The sequence below is a fragment of the Fistularia commersonii genome, chromosome 10, assembly GCF_037954325.1.
Source record: "Fistularia commersonii isolate RoL2024-O1a breed Wild chromosome 10, RoL_Fcom_v1.0, whole genome shotgun sequence".
NCBI classification, from domain to species: Eukaryota; Metazoa; Chordata; class Actinopteri; order Syngnathiformes; family Fistulariidae; genus Fistularia; species Fistularia commersonii.
Genome location: NC_141293.1, coordinates 9,397,464 through 9,415,544, shown reverse-complemented (window position 1 = coordinate 9,415,544; position 18,081 = coordinate 9,397,464). Strand labels below are relative to the sequence as shown.

General features: G+C 41.7%; 1 protein-coding gene across 1 annotated transcript in view; it reads right to left on the bottom strand.

Moving 5' to 3' along the window:
• The window catches only part of iglon5 (IgLON family member 5), a 140,259-nt gene that overhangs the window by 20,890 nt on the left and 101,288 nt on the right, over positions 1–18,081 (bottom strand). Inside the window, exons 2-4 of the mRNA XM_086153660.1 lie at positions 11,533–11,602; positions 7,163–7,395; positions 5,106–5,225 (exon numbers count right to left, since the gene is read on the bottom strand). Coding sequence (XP_086009786.1) covers positions 5,106–5,225; positions 7,163–7,395; positions 11,533–11,602 — 423 coding nt within the window. The remainder of the gene's footprint in view (positions 1–5,105; positions 5,226–7,162; positions 7,396–11,532; positions 11,603–18,081) is intronic.

Sequence of the window (18,081 nt, the reverse complement as noted above, 5' to 3'; positions counted from 1 at the left end):
ATTGTTCCTATAATAATAATATAGTCCTGAACATGCAGTAGGTTCATTGGAAAGCCTAAATTGCCTAAATTGCCCTGTTGTCTATGTAATTGAATAAATTGTTATATGTCTTTACATGTGGCTCTGTGATTGGCTGGGGATGTGCCCCATCTCTCGCCAAATGAGAGCTGGGATGGGCTACAGCCCACCCGCGACCTGGTGTACAGGATTAACATTTATAGATTATGAATGAATGAAAGTTAATAATGTCAATAATAATCATGATAGATAGTAATAAACGGTCATAAGAAACTCACCATCACCTAATAAAAAGGTGAAAAAGGTACAGATTAAAAAGAGATAACAGCAGTTGAAATGGAGATTACAGAGAGTAAGCACAGATCGCCTTTGAGTATTGTTGACTTAAACTGGGAGCCAGGAAGCAGAGCGACAGAAAGCTGGGTGCTGGCGGCAAGGTGGGCAGGGTGGGCAGGGGGAACAACGATTTGAGTCACAGATGAAGAACTGAGGGAGTGGAAAGGTGTGACAACATGAAGCGGGTCCGATAGGAGCCGGGTTGTCGATGCACTTACAGGTGATGAGCGATGCTCTGAAGTTAATCCTTGATCCAATGGGGAACCAGTTGAACTACTGAGGCACCAGGGTGGCATGTTCTCTGAGGGGTCTGAGTTTAGATCTGAGCTGCAGAATTCTGGATGGCTTGGAGTTTGCAGAGGGACTTTTTTGGGGGGAGTTGCAGTAATCTATCCTGGGGGCGACAGGGCTATGGACGGGAATGCGGAATGAGGAAGAGGCGGAGTCTATTGATATTGCTGAGGTAGAAATAGGCTGCCTGGGTGATATTAATACACCACTGGACAGGCAATAAGCTATTTAGAATGACATCCAGTCTCCTAAGAGAGAGAGGGATGGATGTGATGTCAGTGTTGATGGAGAAACTATAAGGATGGCGGAGGCTTTGTTGATGATAAGAACTTCAGTTTTACTACTGTTAAGTTTGAGACAGTTGGAGGAGAGCCATAATTTCATCTCCTATGTGGGCATTTAAGTCTCCAAGCAGAGCCACAGAGTTTCTGCCAGACCCACCTCTCTACATTATTATGAGGAGGAGACCCTCTCCTGAAGTGGGGAAATTTCCATTTCCCGCCCTCGGGCGTGGACCTGTGAGTATCCCCACATTGGCCCAACATCTTTTACCAGGGCAACTCCAGAAAAAAAGATAAAGAGTCCAAGCCCTCTTGAGGAGTTTGATTTCCCAACGGATACTTTGTGCGGAGGAAAGTACGACTAACCCGATATGACTCCTTAAAGCTTGAGAGACCAGAGGTTCCTTCTCTGAAAGACAGTTAAAGTCTACATGTAAACAACTCGGAGGGCCCGACAGAAGCCGTCTCCTCCCCGCCTGCTGCCCCAGATGCATTCCACCTGATTGTAATGCTCCAGGCGGGTTGTAAATCCATTCGGAGGATTCACATCCTTTCCTAGGCTGTGCTGTGCTCCCCCTGCGCTCAGCTACTGGGTAAACTCTCCTCCCAGTCCTGGTATCCCTGTCCTGGGTCAGATGATACCCTGACCCGTAATAAAGGTTATCATTGCTCCTCTTAATCATTCTCAGTTGGAGCCTCAGCCTTGGAAGACCCCTACCCTGGGGCTTTTGGTCTCAACAATACGTCTCCAATGAGCCATTTTGAGCAAAAGATATTATCACCATAATAACCATAGTCCCTCGCCTACATTTCACTCCGGCCATCAATAATCAGACAGATATTCATAATGCCACCAATTCAGTGAAGACATTCGCCACAGTCTATCTAGTAGATAAAAACACACTTTTTCGACTGTATTTATGGCCAATAATGAAAATCATATTGGTACCATTCAAAATATGATTCAATAGCCGTTCATTCCAATGAAGTACTGAATGTCTCTCGGATTAAACAAAAAAGATTTCCATTCACCGTCTTCTATAAGGAGGTTCTTGTGGAAGTTTTTTGCCTTCAAAATAGACAAATGTTTGTTAAATCAGACAGCAGTGCGATCAGAATCTGGAATAAGGATTCCGTTATTTTGGAAACTGCCTGACATTTTGCTCATGAAATTATCAATGTCATATTAAGGCTTGATTTCATGTCAGAGAATATAATATGACTCTGATCATGTAAAATTACTAGTTCACAACATGGTATTATGATAGGAAATCAAAATTGTGACATTTTATCCAGCGATACTGTGAATTCTCTTGAACAGAGATTGTCTGTTTTAGTTTCTGTGGCCCCTGCATTAATAATTATGAATATTCATTAATGAACTCAGAGAAAGATGTTTACTGTGTGACATTTACACTAGTTGTCAGTGGAATATTCCACTGACAAATTTACACATCAGATGTCCCGTGGTCTTCATCCGTGCTGCTTTGTAAACACTCACGGTAATCTTGAAATTCTTTTTCATAATTCTTTTTCATAAGATAAACAGCCTGTGAGTCAAAAAAAATATCATTTTCAAAAATGTGATCACAGAGACACCAGATTGCTCTAAGCCAACATCCCCGGGGCCGACTAATGATTCATGCCTGTTCAGACTAAAAAAAATACTCCTTATTTTACACGTTAAAAAGAATTTCAAAATTGATATGGAAAAGAAAGATGATTTCTTGTCGCAGAATATGAATACTGATTTGGTCTCTAATTTTTTTTTAGGATCAAAAAATCTTTTTGAACTCACCAGGCATTCGCTTTAGGTTGAAAATGTGATTGCAACCTCTAAAGGCGCATTGGCTAATGAGCACTGATATACTGCATAATTGCAATTCATGATGGTTGATATATGCGTGCAGTAACTTTAAAAAATATTTCACTCCATAACTGCTTGGATCTTGGTGACCTCTGCGTGGGATTAGAGACACCTCATTTAACCCGTAACTCAAAAACGTACAAATAATGCCCGTCATGAGATCAAACCGATCATATATCAAATGTACGCTGTACGGCTGACATCGCTGTGGGTTCAGAACCTGTAAACATCAATGCAGAGCAGCATGAGCAGCATCTGAGCAGGGACACGCGTACACGTACACGTACACACACACACACACACACACACACACATTGTCTCTGCAGTTTCTCAGTGCAGTCACTGAGTAATGGGGACAGATGGCTGGCAGCTTCTTGCTGTTTCTTTTGGCTCTTCTTGCCCCCCTTTTTTTCGCCACCGCCCCTGGTCTCCCGCAACTGATGGCTTGGTTGCAGCGACTCCTGTGGAATAGCAATTCGGCCCCTACCTCTTTTTCTGCAAGCTGAAAGGTTATTGGGAGCAGGAGAGCTGGGTGAGATGGTGAGGATGTTTGGAGTTTGGAGAGGGGAGGATTACTGCTGACAGAGGAGAAACGCTGTCGGCTAGTAAGATGGCCAAGTTTGCGGTGCAAAGTTGTCTGTGTGTGTGTGTGTGTGTGTGTGTGTGTGTTCGTCCAGGACCGCAGGTGCACATGCCGGATGCTCTCTGGATCCCTTTCATCCTCTCTCTATTTTCTTGACTGTCTTCGGTTGTGTGATCATGACCCAGATTTTCCGGGCCAAGTTACTGAGCTTTGTGGGTTCACAAATAAACTTTGCAGGGGAAGGACATTTCATGAGAGGCATGCTGGTACAGGCAGGGGGAGGGAGGAGGTGGAACTGGTCTCCAGACTTAAGCAAGACTAAATCTGTCTGCAAGTGCAGCAGGACAGTAGCTTACATTTGTTCACACTGACTTATTGCGTGTTGTGATCGTGCATTTGATCTGTGCTGCTGCTGTGCAGCTCTGTTTCAGCCAAGGCACAAAAAATAAAAAAAAACAACAAAAAAGCACTGTTACTCCCCACTGTTCCTGCCAACCTGAACAGGGACAAAATAACTTTTTTTTTAGAATCCTACATTTTACCGGATCAAAGAAGTCAAGTATTGGCAGTCAAAGAGGTCATTTTATAAAGATTGTCATGGTCAAAGAAACGTATCTGAAATGCTAAATTTGAATAAATGATAATAACATGACAAAAAACAAACATTATAAGTTGAATAATGGCAGCAGACAAATGTAAGATATATGCCAGTGAGGAAAAGCTTGGATCCCTCATTGGATTATTCCAGCTAGTATACAGAAACGTTATATTGAACGGGTAAACAAGGTCAACAAAATGCACTTTAGATTTAAATGTTATCAGCAAACATGCTCTTCTTCATCAAGAATTAATGGTAGCAGACTGAGAGCCACCTAATCCTTATGCCCATTAAGAAACTGCATATTATGGCAGTGGATGAAAGTGTTTCATTTAGATGGAATCCAGTCTACAGGGAAAAAAGTACATTTTGGCAATGTAACCACCGTAATAGTTGGTGCATATCAATATTGTTATAAAATGAATGTTTAACACATATACTGGTATTTTATTTGATACCTGGGTGGTGGAAACTAGAAGTGTGCTGAAGTTGTAACTTGACGCTCAGCAGTACCAACATATTGTACCTTTCTGGTAGGAGGCTGTGAAGGGGTTATTTGTCAGACTTTGGACATTAGCCGTGACAGATCGGAACATGGGACGAATGTGCTTCTGATCAAATCTAATCGATTTGACTTCATTTATCATGCAGTGCATCCTGACCACCCTGAACTAATTCAGATTCAGCCCGCCGCTGGGAAGCTAAAAATAGCAGATTTAAAGCCAAACGCGGCTGTTAGCATCAGTTGGCACTGTGATGCTGGTTGACAGGGTGGATGAAGACAGATGCTGATCATTACGGGTGGCGCAGTGGGGATAATTACGCATAATGGGCGGTTATTTGGGACAAAACATTGGGACATTGGGAAAAATATGGGAGTATGAATTTAAGATGGGGACAAACTAAGCAGCTGGCTTTAAGGATGATGACACAGGAAAGGGGGATAAAGATGTGACATGAGTTGAATTCTAATAAGCCTTTAGGCTGGTGTGGGGGGGGGGAAGAAAGCGGCAGACTATCAGAGGAAGAATGGAACGGGGATTGACGGTGAAAAGACGAAGAGATAAAGGTGAAGCTGTGAACAAGAGATCTCTGGATCCAAAGACAAGCAAACAAGAAGAGGCAGCTTACATTTCTGGTCTTTCCAGGTGACGGTGGGCTCCGGCCGGCCCACTGCCAGACAATAGAGGTTTACGTTCTCCCCCTCGTTCACTGACACGTCCGCAGATATGTTGACGATTCTAGCTGGCACTGCGAAAAACAAACACGAAACAATCACAAATGATTGAACAATATGAACAAATTCATTTTCTTCTTTTGAATCCCTTTTCAAATCAAATTAGTGATAAAATGGCTCATTACGAAGCCTTAAGTATGATGCAAATCCTTTACACCATACAAAGACAGGCAATCAGGTGATTAATGGTCTGTGCCCAAGTGCTTACTGAACTGTACAACAGCACGCCTGACCGTCAAGTAAGACGCAGGGAAATTTCAAACCACTTCAAGTGCATGTCACAATCTCTTTCTTCAGACTCTCATATAATTTGACCTTTAAGAAAAGAATGACATTGCAGAAGTGGTTGTCGGAGACACTTTTTTAGAGAGTGTCCACCCATGAATATTGTTATGCCCCAAACTCACGATGTGTTGGAGCACCGAGCGTGTAGTTAAATTGATAACAAGATGGCCCTTGAATTTAGATTGCCCATTATCATTGTTTTTAATGAGCTTGGCCCTGAGATTGCGTTTTTGTGGGATATCTACTAAGGATCCTATTTTTCCATATCGTGCAGACGTTGAATACTTGCAGCGATAAAGGACAGATTGGAGTGGTGGTGAAGCAACTATTGATGCACTGACTTCAGGGTGTAATTATTTTGTGTTATATCAAGCTTAGGCTGAAATTGCCGGTGACTCGGAATGAGGTATATACGCTCATCTGTGCCAATCTTTGGACCCTGTAGATAGGGATGTTTGTTTGGCCGCGGCTTGATTCGAAAAACTCTTTTAATTGACTCCGCCACCTGTGAGCTAATGCTTTCATTCTCTCACAGTGAATCCTGGCGAAAGTTTTCAAAGGCTCGAAGGGGTCTGGAGGCCCGCAATTAAGACATTGACTCCTCCAACAGAAGTAAAAACAGCAGCTTGCTGGGGCGGAATTCTCATAATATATTTGCCATATCGCCACCTCGAACGTTAACATCTTTCCAGTTGGCTGGAGACAATGTTACTCTCTACATCAGGTGAATGCTAAAGTTTCTTGAGGTGGATTTGTTTTGACCTAATTTAAAAAGGGCCCTCGAGATAAATATGAGGGCTTAGTGATTAAAACACCATCAAAGGAGGAGGAAAATCATGCACCACACAATGTATCTTGTTGGTGGCCCCTGAATACACATGCACTTTTGGCTATGAGCTCATCTAACACCATCCAAAGACTGCAGACATTATGTGGAAGACAATACATCATTTATTTATTATTTTTTATCTTCTTATAAATTAACATAGCTGGAGCACACAAGTGGATTCAACTACTCCACCATGGTGCCCTTTTTCTAGCGCTGGTGTTAAGACTGTGAAATATTCCCATCCTAAAATAGCGGTGCAAAAAAAAAAAAGGCTCATGTCATTCATTCCCCTCGGATTTCAGTCAATTGAGCTTCATCTCCAAACCAACCTCGACTTTTTAATGCTGCATCCAACAACTGAGTCCGACTCACTTTGAACAATAACAATCGGGTTCGAAGTAATTTGTGTTTCGGAGCGGAGTGACGCAGGAGGTAGAGAGATCGTCCTTAGAACTGATCTTTTCTGGTTTGATTCTTGACTTCTCCTAGGCTATTGAAGTGTTGATGAGCAAGATACTGAACCCCGAACTGCTCCGCTGGCGCTGATAGGTTGCTCATGGTGAATCCATGATGGGTTAAATGAAGAGAAGGAGTTTCCCGCAAGGGATTGATAAAGAATAATAATAAAAAAAAACTTGTTTCAATAATGTGTTGAACTCGACCTAACCTTTACAGCAAATGACTCAATTTAAACATGTCTAATTTCTTAAGAAAAAGGAATTAGAATTACATTGAAAAAAGTGAAACCGTGCCAAATCAATTCGGTATTTGACGCAAATTTGAACTTTTAAAATCCCTTCCAGTTGCTTTGTACTGAGTTTTGGACCATCTGCTGACCTTGGACAATGAGGTAGACGTGGTACAGGCGGGGCTTGTTGTTAGCCTGAAAGGTGCACGTGTAGATCCCCTCATCGGACACCTGGACCTTGTCGATGTGGATGGAAAAGTCCGTGTTGTTCATGTTGACCACGGTCACACGCCGGTCCAGTGACCATTTGTCCGTCCCCGTGAACAGGATGTTAGAGCGGTTCAGCCAGGCCTTGTGGGTCACCTCCTCATTGATCTGACATCTGTCAGGGAAACAGGAAGGGACATTCTGTTCAGATTTCAACCATATGCTGAGGAGAGCTGTCCATTATTTCCAATTTTATTTTATTGCTAGGATATAGCTTTTTACCAAAGAGGAGATTTATATGGACGTAGTGAGAGAGGATATGAAGGTAGTTGGTGTGAGAGAGGAGGATACAGAGAATACGGATAGATGGAGAAGATTGATTTGCTGTGGCGACCCCTGAAGGGAAAAGCCAAAAAGTGAGGAAGAAGTTAGGATATAGCTTTTTGGGTCATTCAATTAATTTAATTTAATGGATTATTTTTTGTACATTTTTGTCTTTTGCATTTTTTTTCCAGTCAATTTTATTTTCCTGATTTTGGCAAAATTATAATCAGAGGTCCACCACCTATTTACTTATAATTATGTATTTTTTAAATGAAAACTATTTAGCAGCTGAAACCTAAGAAAAAAAGAAAACCGATTTTAAATGGCTGGTAAATATATCTGTAAAGGATGAAGTTGCTGGTAAGTAACACCTCTATTTTGATAACTATTTGAAACGGCACCCACTGACTGACCCCCACTGTTCTGAACAAGTTCGGCGATTGGCTGAGCTTATTACCAATTCAAGTGAGAGCTTCGCCTTTCTACTAAGAAGCCAGTTGAAACACTCCCAGGGGTTCCGAGCTTTATAAACGGACCGGCAACATTTAAGAATTTATCAGCCATCTGCCGTAGTGGCCCAAATCTCAAATTTTAGTGAGCTCTATCTCGGTTAATCCATGCCAGATCAGCAGGAGCTGTCTCTTGGTCTTCCCTGGCCTTGTGAACAAGACAATCTTGGTTACAAATGCAGCTTTGCCGAACACCCCAAAAATATAAAATAAGGAACCTTTATGGGACCCTGGAAAAGCTGGACGATCCCCAAGACATCCTTTGTTCCTTCACCACGTGAGGCAAAATCATTGCCTAACACCAGTGGGATACAGACAGTGGGAAGAATGACCTATCTCTGCCAGAGGACGTCCTGGTGCCACGATCGTCGATCTGCAGCAAAGTGGAGTCCGCTGGCTTAACAAGGGGGTTTAGAAAGGTTGCCCCGGATCAGGATTGGGAGAAGAACATCAGAGGAGAAGTTAAAGGCCCAAACTGCATTGATCTGGTTGCCAGAATCTTCCAGCGATACCTCAAGGCCTTTCAGTGACAAAATATTTAACTGTAATGGGCTGCCTGCTTTGAAGCACATGCTCATTTTGAGTAGGAGCTATTGTTCCGGACCTCATACCAGTAGTCTTTACTTACCGAGGTGCCTCGTCAGTCACAAAACCCCAACAATCCTAACTCACCAGATCCATTATGCTTGTGCTAACAAAGCTTCAACCTCAGTGTCACACAAGTAAATGGAGATCAGGCACAATTACCAAAGTAAACATGGGGATTTCGTCTATTAGTTTTAGTAACTAGATAATGAGAAACCCTTTTCATGCAGTCTCATAATCTACTCTCACAGCTCCCTTGCCACAAATTTTCTTCAAAAGAGCTTGATATAAATCCTATACCTTTTCCCTTTTATTGGCGGTTATTAACACTAATCAAGTTAAGGACATCAGAAAGCTCGATGTTATTGTGTTAATTATGCCTGCAAGATAACAACAAATCGAATTCTGATAGAACATAGGAGAGAGCGCTGCTCGGGTTTGGAACAAACAAAACACTCTGTGATGGATCCAGCGTCTGAGCATGATGGAGAGAAGGCCCAGCATGGTGATTCCCTTCTGGACATTCAGAGCGTCTCAATAGGCAAGAGTTATTGACCTCGTGACAAGGTTGATCCAAGTGGTCATTCATTCGGCTGCTAATCATGTGCCAGTCCATTGTCCTTCCTCAACACAATGGCCCTTTGGCGTTTACACCATCAGCCGACTCCTGGAATTACCTCACATCATGAGATTCAGAGAATTACACTAAATCAATACAATGAACTTTAAAACCTTCAGATACTGGCAAAATAAAAAGCAAATAAATCATTGCCCGGTCGCACAGCCGCAATGTGAGTCCTCGGTTCTTGACTGGAATACCAGACGTACTTACCCTGGCTTCACCTGAGGACACGTGTGATTGATATGACCAGGATGAAAAGTGATGCATGAAACCACAAAAGCCTCAACAACGGCAGGTTGTAAGCTTGGAAGATTTCTACATCAGCCTGACTGGCAGAACAAATGGTAATAACCCCTAAATGGAAGTTGGGGCTGTTAAGGGGAAAGGAGAGAGATTACTGGAACAAATTCGGCATAAAACCAAAAAGAACTAAACAAACAAACAAACAAACAAACAAAAGTCATCTGTGTACAAATGCTCTATTAATCTATTTTTGAAATTAATCACTTCCGCGGTGTTGGTGTTGTTTCGAGACTGCACGCCCAGAGGAAATGAGCATTATAATAGCATCCAAGGCGCCCCCATCTTAATGGGCCGGATCAAACAGTATTGTCTCAAGCATATCAAAAGTGTCTTTGCCACTTGGGCATAAGTGATTTTACATTAAAATGGGGTTTATTTATAAAGCTCATTAGTATTTTCTTTGTTAACCACTGGTTGCCCAGTGCAGACTAATATCTCTTTAATCTGATCACAAAGCTTTAAAAGGCACTGCTGCAATTTAAAATAAATTGGAATGAGTGTGAAGTGATGCAGCTGTTCTCAAAATGGTCCATTGCAGTATGGGAAAAAAATGAATGCAATATTAATAGTTTCAGGTAAATATGTATATCTCCCTAGGACTCTTAGATAAAGTGACTTTGTACAAAAAACAACATTAGCAATTTGACTTTTTAAACCTACATGCTCTCTTTTGGTAGTACCCTTATGTTGCAATTTGTTTTTTTAACTACAAGCAGGGGTTCATTCATTCATTCATTCATTCATTCATTCATCCATTCATTATCTATACCATTTAACCTTTGCTCAAGGTTGCAGGGGAGCGAGAGCCTATCTGAGCTGTCAGTCACACCTGTGCTAGGAATGTGAAATGTATTTACTAACAATCTTCCATTTTTACCAGGTAATTGCCATGATTTTTTCACCTAAACCCTGGATGAAGTTCTCGGGAATGACTGTTGAAAGGGATTTGATGATGTTCTCCCAGGATTTTAAAAACAGTAAAAAGAGGACTTTTGGTGATTACAGCTCTTCAATCTGCTGCTTTTCTTCCCGTAGCTACAAATCTACTCCACTTCCTTCCAGTTCAGTGTCTGACGCTCCCATAAAGTCTCTTCTTGCTGTGTTTGTCAGATCTAGGAGAAATAATTAAAACACTCCAAGGAGAACTAAGCTGCAAAAAGCATCATGGTATCATCTGTGAAGAGGAGCGAGGTGGGAGTGAGAAAGGGGAGAGGTGAACATCTCTTTCTAAACTGCAGTTGAATGATAAGCTCTTATGTGGCAGATTTCTTGCGCTCCACATGCCGGGGAGCTTTGGTTTTTCGGGGGTTATAATGCTTGCAGTTTAGAAACATGAGGCTTAGACTTGGACAGTAAAACGAATGAAATGCGAATGCGGTATTAACTGACATCTCTAACACATTACAAGTCTGTTTTTTTTTCATTTCCAACTTCCAAAGTGAAGTTTTTCTAGCGGATATCGACAAAACTATTCTGTCTTCTAAAGTAAAAAAAAAACAAAGGTGACAAATCATGACTTGGAGAGCTGTATATCTTATACTTTTTTACAATGTTGAAATCACATCCACATGAAAGACAAAAAAAAAAAAAAAATCCTCTCCGTCGGAGTATTGTGACATTTTTAAAAATATTTCCCTGCTGAACAGAAGGCGCCCTGTGTTTAATGTCAGAAGTAAAAAAAAAAAAAAAAGAAGAAAAAAGAAAAAAGTTGTGCTGGCAGACAGACTGGACATCTCCAGCCACATCAGAATGCTATCATTGTTAGGTTGCTAAGGGCGCAGAGGGGATGGTGAAATATGGCACGACGTCTGGCGTCTCATTCAACCCACCTGACAAAGAACTGGCTGGTCGGCCCAAAAGATGGGTCTGCATGCGTAAGTGTGTGTGTGTGTGTGTGTGTCTGTCTGTGTGTGAGGACAAACATGTTATTCATGTAATTAGTGCTTACAGGTGCCGGGTCAAGTGTTACCTCAAAGTGACGCTTTCTCCTTCCAGAACTGTGATGTTATCGGGCAGGTGTCCGAACTCGGCGCTGGATCCTGCAAAGGGAGAAAAGGGCGAAGGTTTAGAGGGAGGATTCGATAATGCCGCGAGATCCTGCGCCATTTTTTCATCAATAACGGTCAAAAGAAGATTCACCACTTCAGCACATTGCATTGGACGCAGTTCGCAATCTTGCTGACTTATTTCTGGAGGGTTGAAGCAAACACATTTAAACCAAATTGTCACAATGTCTGCATTGACCCCTGTTCTTGAATAATGATTGGGTTTTACCCCGCATTGGGGTGGGACGCGCGTTCATTGAGCGGAGCTGATAATGAGCCGGAGGAGAAGGATTCACACGGAGCTGCTGGGGCGTGAAATGAAGGGACAGTAACAGAAGGGCGCTCTCGCTGCCTACTAACACACACACACACACACACACACACACACACACACACATAGATTTCAAACATGCATCCTGAGAGCCATTAGGTAAAGAAGCTGGACGGTGTCTGAGATGTGTTCGACCACCTAAGTCGAAAATTAAAGTAACAGGGGAGAAGTTTCCTTGGAAAAGGTAACTAAAAGTGCTAGAAGTGGAACTGTAAAGAGACGCAGGCTGTTCTCAGTAAGACATTTGGCCAAACTGTAGCCTAACACCTCGGCTCTGCCTCCCCATTTCCGACAGTCTCCTTCTGCCTCCGCTGTGACCTCAATATATCAATATTATTTTTTTCGCTGCAGTCTAGCCTTGAGGTTTAATAAATGTCGACTTTATGAAGCAAAGGCGCCGCAATCAGAGGGTATGAACCTCCAGCTTTGTTAAGTATGGGCTTTATTTGATGTGCACGCCGGACGTGTCCGACGCTTCCGCTCTGAGGTCCAACGTGTCAGCAGAGGAAGAGGAAAACTGAATTTTTTTTCCAGATGTAACGAGTCACGATGGGGGGATTGGGAGACTGTAATGCGCACCGTTTGGAGTGAATCAAAAGGTTCTTAAACTGTAGAAGGTTTCGGGAAGTGCCAGCTACACAAGGCTCATTTATAAATCAAGGGCTCCTCAGAAATGTTTCCAACGGGTGAAATTTGTGAAGGAGGAGGGATTTTTCAGCAAAATCTGAAGCGGCAATTTCAGTTCTCAATGTCTATAAAAAAGGAGGGAAAAAAAATGCGGAATATGGTTTCTGGAAGCTATTTATTGTAATTTACAGAGCGTTTTTTAAGTGAAAGAGGCTTTTTATAACATCTTTTGAACTAAGTGAATGTTGTACTTACATAGAACAGATTGAAGATATGAGCAGAACAGTTGCAATGATGGGATGGGTTCCATGGCTATTACTATACAATATTTTACTGTAGTCAAACTGAAATAAATACATCAATGCAGTTTTTGATCATCATTCTATTGAAGATTCAGTATTAAATTCCCTTTAACAAGCTCTGGATATCAAAGTATGAGTTTTGTTGCACCAAAATTAGCATCTCCCAATCTGGACATCAGGCAGGTTTTAGATTTCCATCGACATGGATACTAAAAAAAAATCATACCTTTATCGTGCCTAGTGTTCTGCCAGCTTCCCCAAAATTTTACCATCCTTTGCCCTGGTGCTAATAACATGGCGTAATTATTTCGGGGTACTTGGGTCAACTTCACAAAAGATCGTGCGTGTGTGTGTGTGTGTGTTTCTGATTTGTCATGGGTGTGAACATGTGAAATCCTCGGATGACAGGTCGCAGAGCTGGAAGAGAGAATTAAACCAATCCCTCCTTGAGAAAGAAAAGACGGCTCTGAAAACATCACCCCTAAACGCCACAATCTCATTAATGGGTTCTGCTGCCGCCTCAGTCAGATCGAGGCTGACCGCCAGAATCACCTCCCTCTCTGAGAGCTTTGGTGGAGGGTCATGTCGGCCCACGTAATCATGTCTGATGCCAAAACAAACACAAACATTTGTATTTCTGTGTGGCTTACTGTCGCGGTATTGCATTGAAGACAGTGCCCCCTCTCAGTTATTCCCTTTCAAGTACTGTACAGAACTACATTATTTGGGTTAATTCAATTCCGTTTCAGGGCTGGGGGGTGTTACATGCTGTCAGACACACACACACACACACACACAAAAAAGCTGCTCACTATCATCTAATGTAACGATGCAGGACACTCAGTCCAAACACACATTTGGACTGAGTGATGTGTGTTTACACCAACAACCAATCAGTGCGGAGCGATTCCACCGTCCCCACTCAATTCCCACAATAACAGCTCTATTGGCAGCTCGTACTCCGAAAAAATCCCCGCCATGTCGTGTCCGCTCCCAGGCGCCACGTAGCGCGATAACCAGGTCAACACATTCAGCTCACACCTCCTCTTCCAATCCGGAAACGGCAGGACCAATCACAGACATGCTATCACACACTCACACCAGGAGCCCCAAGGCTCGGCGACGACAAATGTAGCGGAGTGTTTCTTCACAATCGAAAGCCTCCTTCCCTGCGTGGACACACACACTTTTGGAGATGTGTCAGTCACTCAGAGGCTCAGGGAATGCAGAAGATGTCCGGTCACTAAAAAAAATTGTGATGAGGAGGTGATATGTGTAATATATAATCCATGACCCGTCACAGCAGTAGGTTTCTAAAGCAAAAAAGACAAGCCAAAAAATACAAATGTAAGTGGACTAACAGGAAGGGATGCAATATTTTGTTTTTTGTCCCTGGAGCATCTTGGTAAAATGAACAGGGACCAGAATTGAAATGAATCACTGAGTCTATTTTCTGTGAATTTTTAAAATCACTGGGTGAAGAGAAACAATTTTAAATCAATTCTATTTTTTGAGAAAATATTATTAAAATCAGTTACCAAATATGTGGCATATAATATATTTATCTGTAATTTAAATATTTAAATTTGAAAAATGTGAAATCTTTCACAGTATAAGTTACTTGTGTAAACTTAATTTCTTGAATGTTTTTCTCTTATTCACTTTAAACACAGTAAACAATTGTGGATTTTTTGTGTAACCCCTAGGTTACAAAGATCTTTTATGTTTTAAAAGGAACTGTATTAAATGTAGTTTCTTACTGTGACTCAATTTATGAACTGAAATTCTCCCACTTAAGTAACCGGATACCTGACCAAAAATTTTACTCGATATTCTTATTGCATAAGTGTAGTGTTAAAAGTGTGGTGTTAAAGAGTGTCAGCCACGCCGGGGGCCTTTGGGTGTAATAACATTGTAATGACCCAAATACAAGACTCCGTCTTCACGGTTTCAACTGCGCAATTTCAAAATGAGGCGTTGACCGAAGACTCTTCTCACACACTGAACCAGTTCCAGCTGAAGCGCGTCTGACTTCATATCAGAAATAATCTGTAAAACCATTTCAGCTGGACTAAAAAAGAATGGTGGAGGGTATTTTTTATTTTTTTTAATTTTCTTTACTAATATACTATAATTCGGCACCAAGAAAACACAGCACCCATTTATCAGTCCAGCAGCTAAAGTTGCGAACTGGTTCTCTGCCAAGAACCAGCTGAATTTACATGCTTGTAGCCAAACGCCAAAGTGGAAGGAAAATATATGGAAGTGTAGATCAACCGGGTGAAGTGGGAAGTCACACAGAGATTTATCCAAAACTCTCATACTTTCTCATTTTCATAAGATACAAAGCTTTGTTTTTATTTAATAGTTACTTTACAAGGTTGTGAAAATGTATTTATGTCTGTATTCCGATATATTCCTTAATGATGATCTAACCTCCTCACACCGAGGTGACTCATTTTAAATAAATGGATAAATAAAAAGTGGAATTAAGATGTAGGTAGCAAAAGGTCATACTATCTTAAAAAGATAAGATAGCCTGGAGCTAAGTTTTAATCTTAACAAAAAGTATGAAGATATCCCACCTAAAAATAGGATAATTTTCAGTCATTTAATATTTTCGACAAGTATTTGCATGACAATGTTTTAAATGATTAGCCCAATGTAATCTCTTTCGGTTTTAAATTAAATGATGCGGTGCGGTGATGAATTAAATCTTGAATTTTTATTCATCATGTAATATACTTGTACTGCATTTGCATTTTGAGTCATTCACATTTGAATTCTGCGTTGGAGATTGCTTTAAAATGCTGTGGCGGAAGGCTGTTTAAAAAGGACAGAAAGAAAGATCTAAAATGTGCATTTCCAAGTGTGTCATTTATAGGTGAGCAGGATTACTGGGTATAAAAATACCAACATATGAGGATGATTTAATTGAGTGGCAGCGTGTGGCTCCTCTTCTTTGATGCCGCCCGTATTATTTATCCATTTCAGGCAATTATTCCGAAGAGGCCAACCAAATATCTGACATGATCAAATGGAACAGAAATGAGTTTTGTGCGACCCAAAACAGATTTGCTTTCAATTTCTGCGCAGCTCCTGCCTTCACTGACAGTAAATTCGGCTTTTCTGTGCAACCACCTCCACCCCCCCCACACACACACACACACACACACCCATCCTACCCCGCCCCGCCCCAGCCCCAGGGGCTCATTATGCAGGCCGATGCAGGCGGCGGGTCTCATGTCCGCGGCTCCTCCCCCAGCGGGGAAAAGATGTCTTGCCGCCAATATTGCAGATATTTCTCATACAAAAATGGTTCATCGGATTTAGAGCCCAGAAACGGGGTAAATGACCACCAGTAAGATACATATAACTGAAAATATAAATTAAAAAAGCAATTATGTGAAGTATCTTCCAGGATATTTGAGACCCATGGTGGTATCAGATACTTCTAATTTATTTTCAAGGGAATCTAATTTCTTATTCTTTATCTGAAAACACTGGCAGGAAGTCAACAAGAAGAACACAGCAATCTGCAGAAATGCATACAGTTTCTGAAAAATGGAACAAAAATATTCTGAGATGACACCCAAATATGAGAAAATATGTGTTAAATAGAAAAAAAAGTACTCTTGTTACTTATTCTAACGTTGGCCAACAAGACCATGTCTACACTGATATGAATAATTTACATGTTCAGGAAACAGAATCACGGACCACCAGTACAGCGCCGGGTGAGAATTATTTCTAATAATTTTGTCACGTGTTTTCATTGTAAATATGCAATAAAACGTCCCAATGATATATACATGTAAAAAAAAAAACAAACAACGAACATCAGTTTTCCAATTCCAATTCACCTTTCCCATTTTGTTCCCATTTGTCCAGCGTATGATGCGAATAAAATTAAGGTCAATAAATACATACAATAACCTTTTCAAGACAAGCTATGTTTTTACAAAGTGAGATGAACCGGTGGGATTGTGCCGTGCACGATCCACAGCTCATGAAGTGACCGTGGTGGTCGTCGGGGACAACCGGGGGCCTCTGGTGTTTGTGTGAGCGGCATATTGAGCACCCTCGCACTCTGTTGTCTGGAGGAGATGCAGTCTGTCTTCCTGCCTGCTATCTCCTGTCCTTGCTGTGACCTGCTGTTCTGGCACAGAACACAATCCCCCCACTACCGCGCCATACCTGCATACACACACTCACACACACACAGTCCCACGCTGTCCAACAGACCGCCTGCAAAGACTCGCCTGCACACAATAGTCAGCCCTGTCCTGATCAGTGTGTCGACTTTTTCAAAAATGGAATCTAATGCAAGTTTCCGCGGAAACACACGGGACAAACGAGCTAGTCGACCATCCCTGCGCCTACACATGTCTTCCTTTGTCTATTGTTGAGAACCTTTGCAAAATCAGATATGTGTGTTATACTTCCGAGAATAACACTTTTTGTTTGACGGTCTGCAGAAAGTCATTCATATAATTACTTTCACTTGTTGCCATGCTTTTCAGTTACTTTTATTTTTTTATGCCTCCTTCTCATTGTGTTTATTGTCTGTAAAAGGCGTTGCGGGGCTGCTTGTTCAGTCGCCACGAGATGTCTGTTATGTGATTTGTATTCTCTTGACTTTTACACGCGCCTGTTTGTAATTGCACTTGCTACTGGCAGACACTTATGAGTGGAGCTCCATTGAGCAGTACAAGTTTCCGTGCGTGCGGTCCTTGCACGGCTGCCTTTGTACTGCTCATCCATTTTGCATTGCCCATGACGATCAAATAAATGGAGAATGGAGGGGAACGCCGCTTCTGAGAGCGTGATTGGCATTGGGCTGCCAAAAAAAAAAAAAAAAAAAAGGAAGAAGCAGAAATGCTACATTTAAACCGCTGACAATGATCCGTTTTTAAAAAGAGGGTTGTTTGTTGTTTTTTTGGAAGGAAAATGGGTTGAAAGTGAAGGTGAAAGTGGATGTCAGGTGAGAGCAGGCTCCTGAGAGGATGAGTCACTGATAATATGAATTCATGGAGTTATAGAGCAGCAGAGGGAGTTGCAGATTTTGAAAGAGGCTCATGATTGTGGTTTTCAAGAGACGTTACCTCTGTACAGTTTTAGTTCCCCCCATGCTGAAAGCAATTACAATATGAATTAATGCATTCATTCATTACACACACACTGTGTGTAATGAATATGGAGCTACTTTCAGG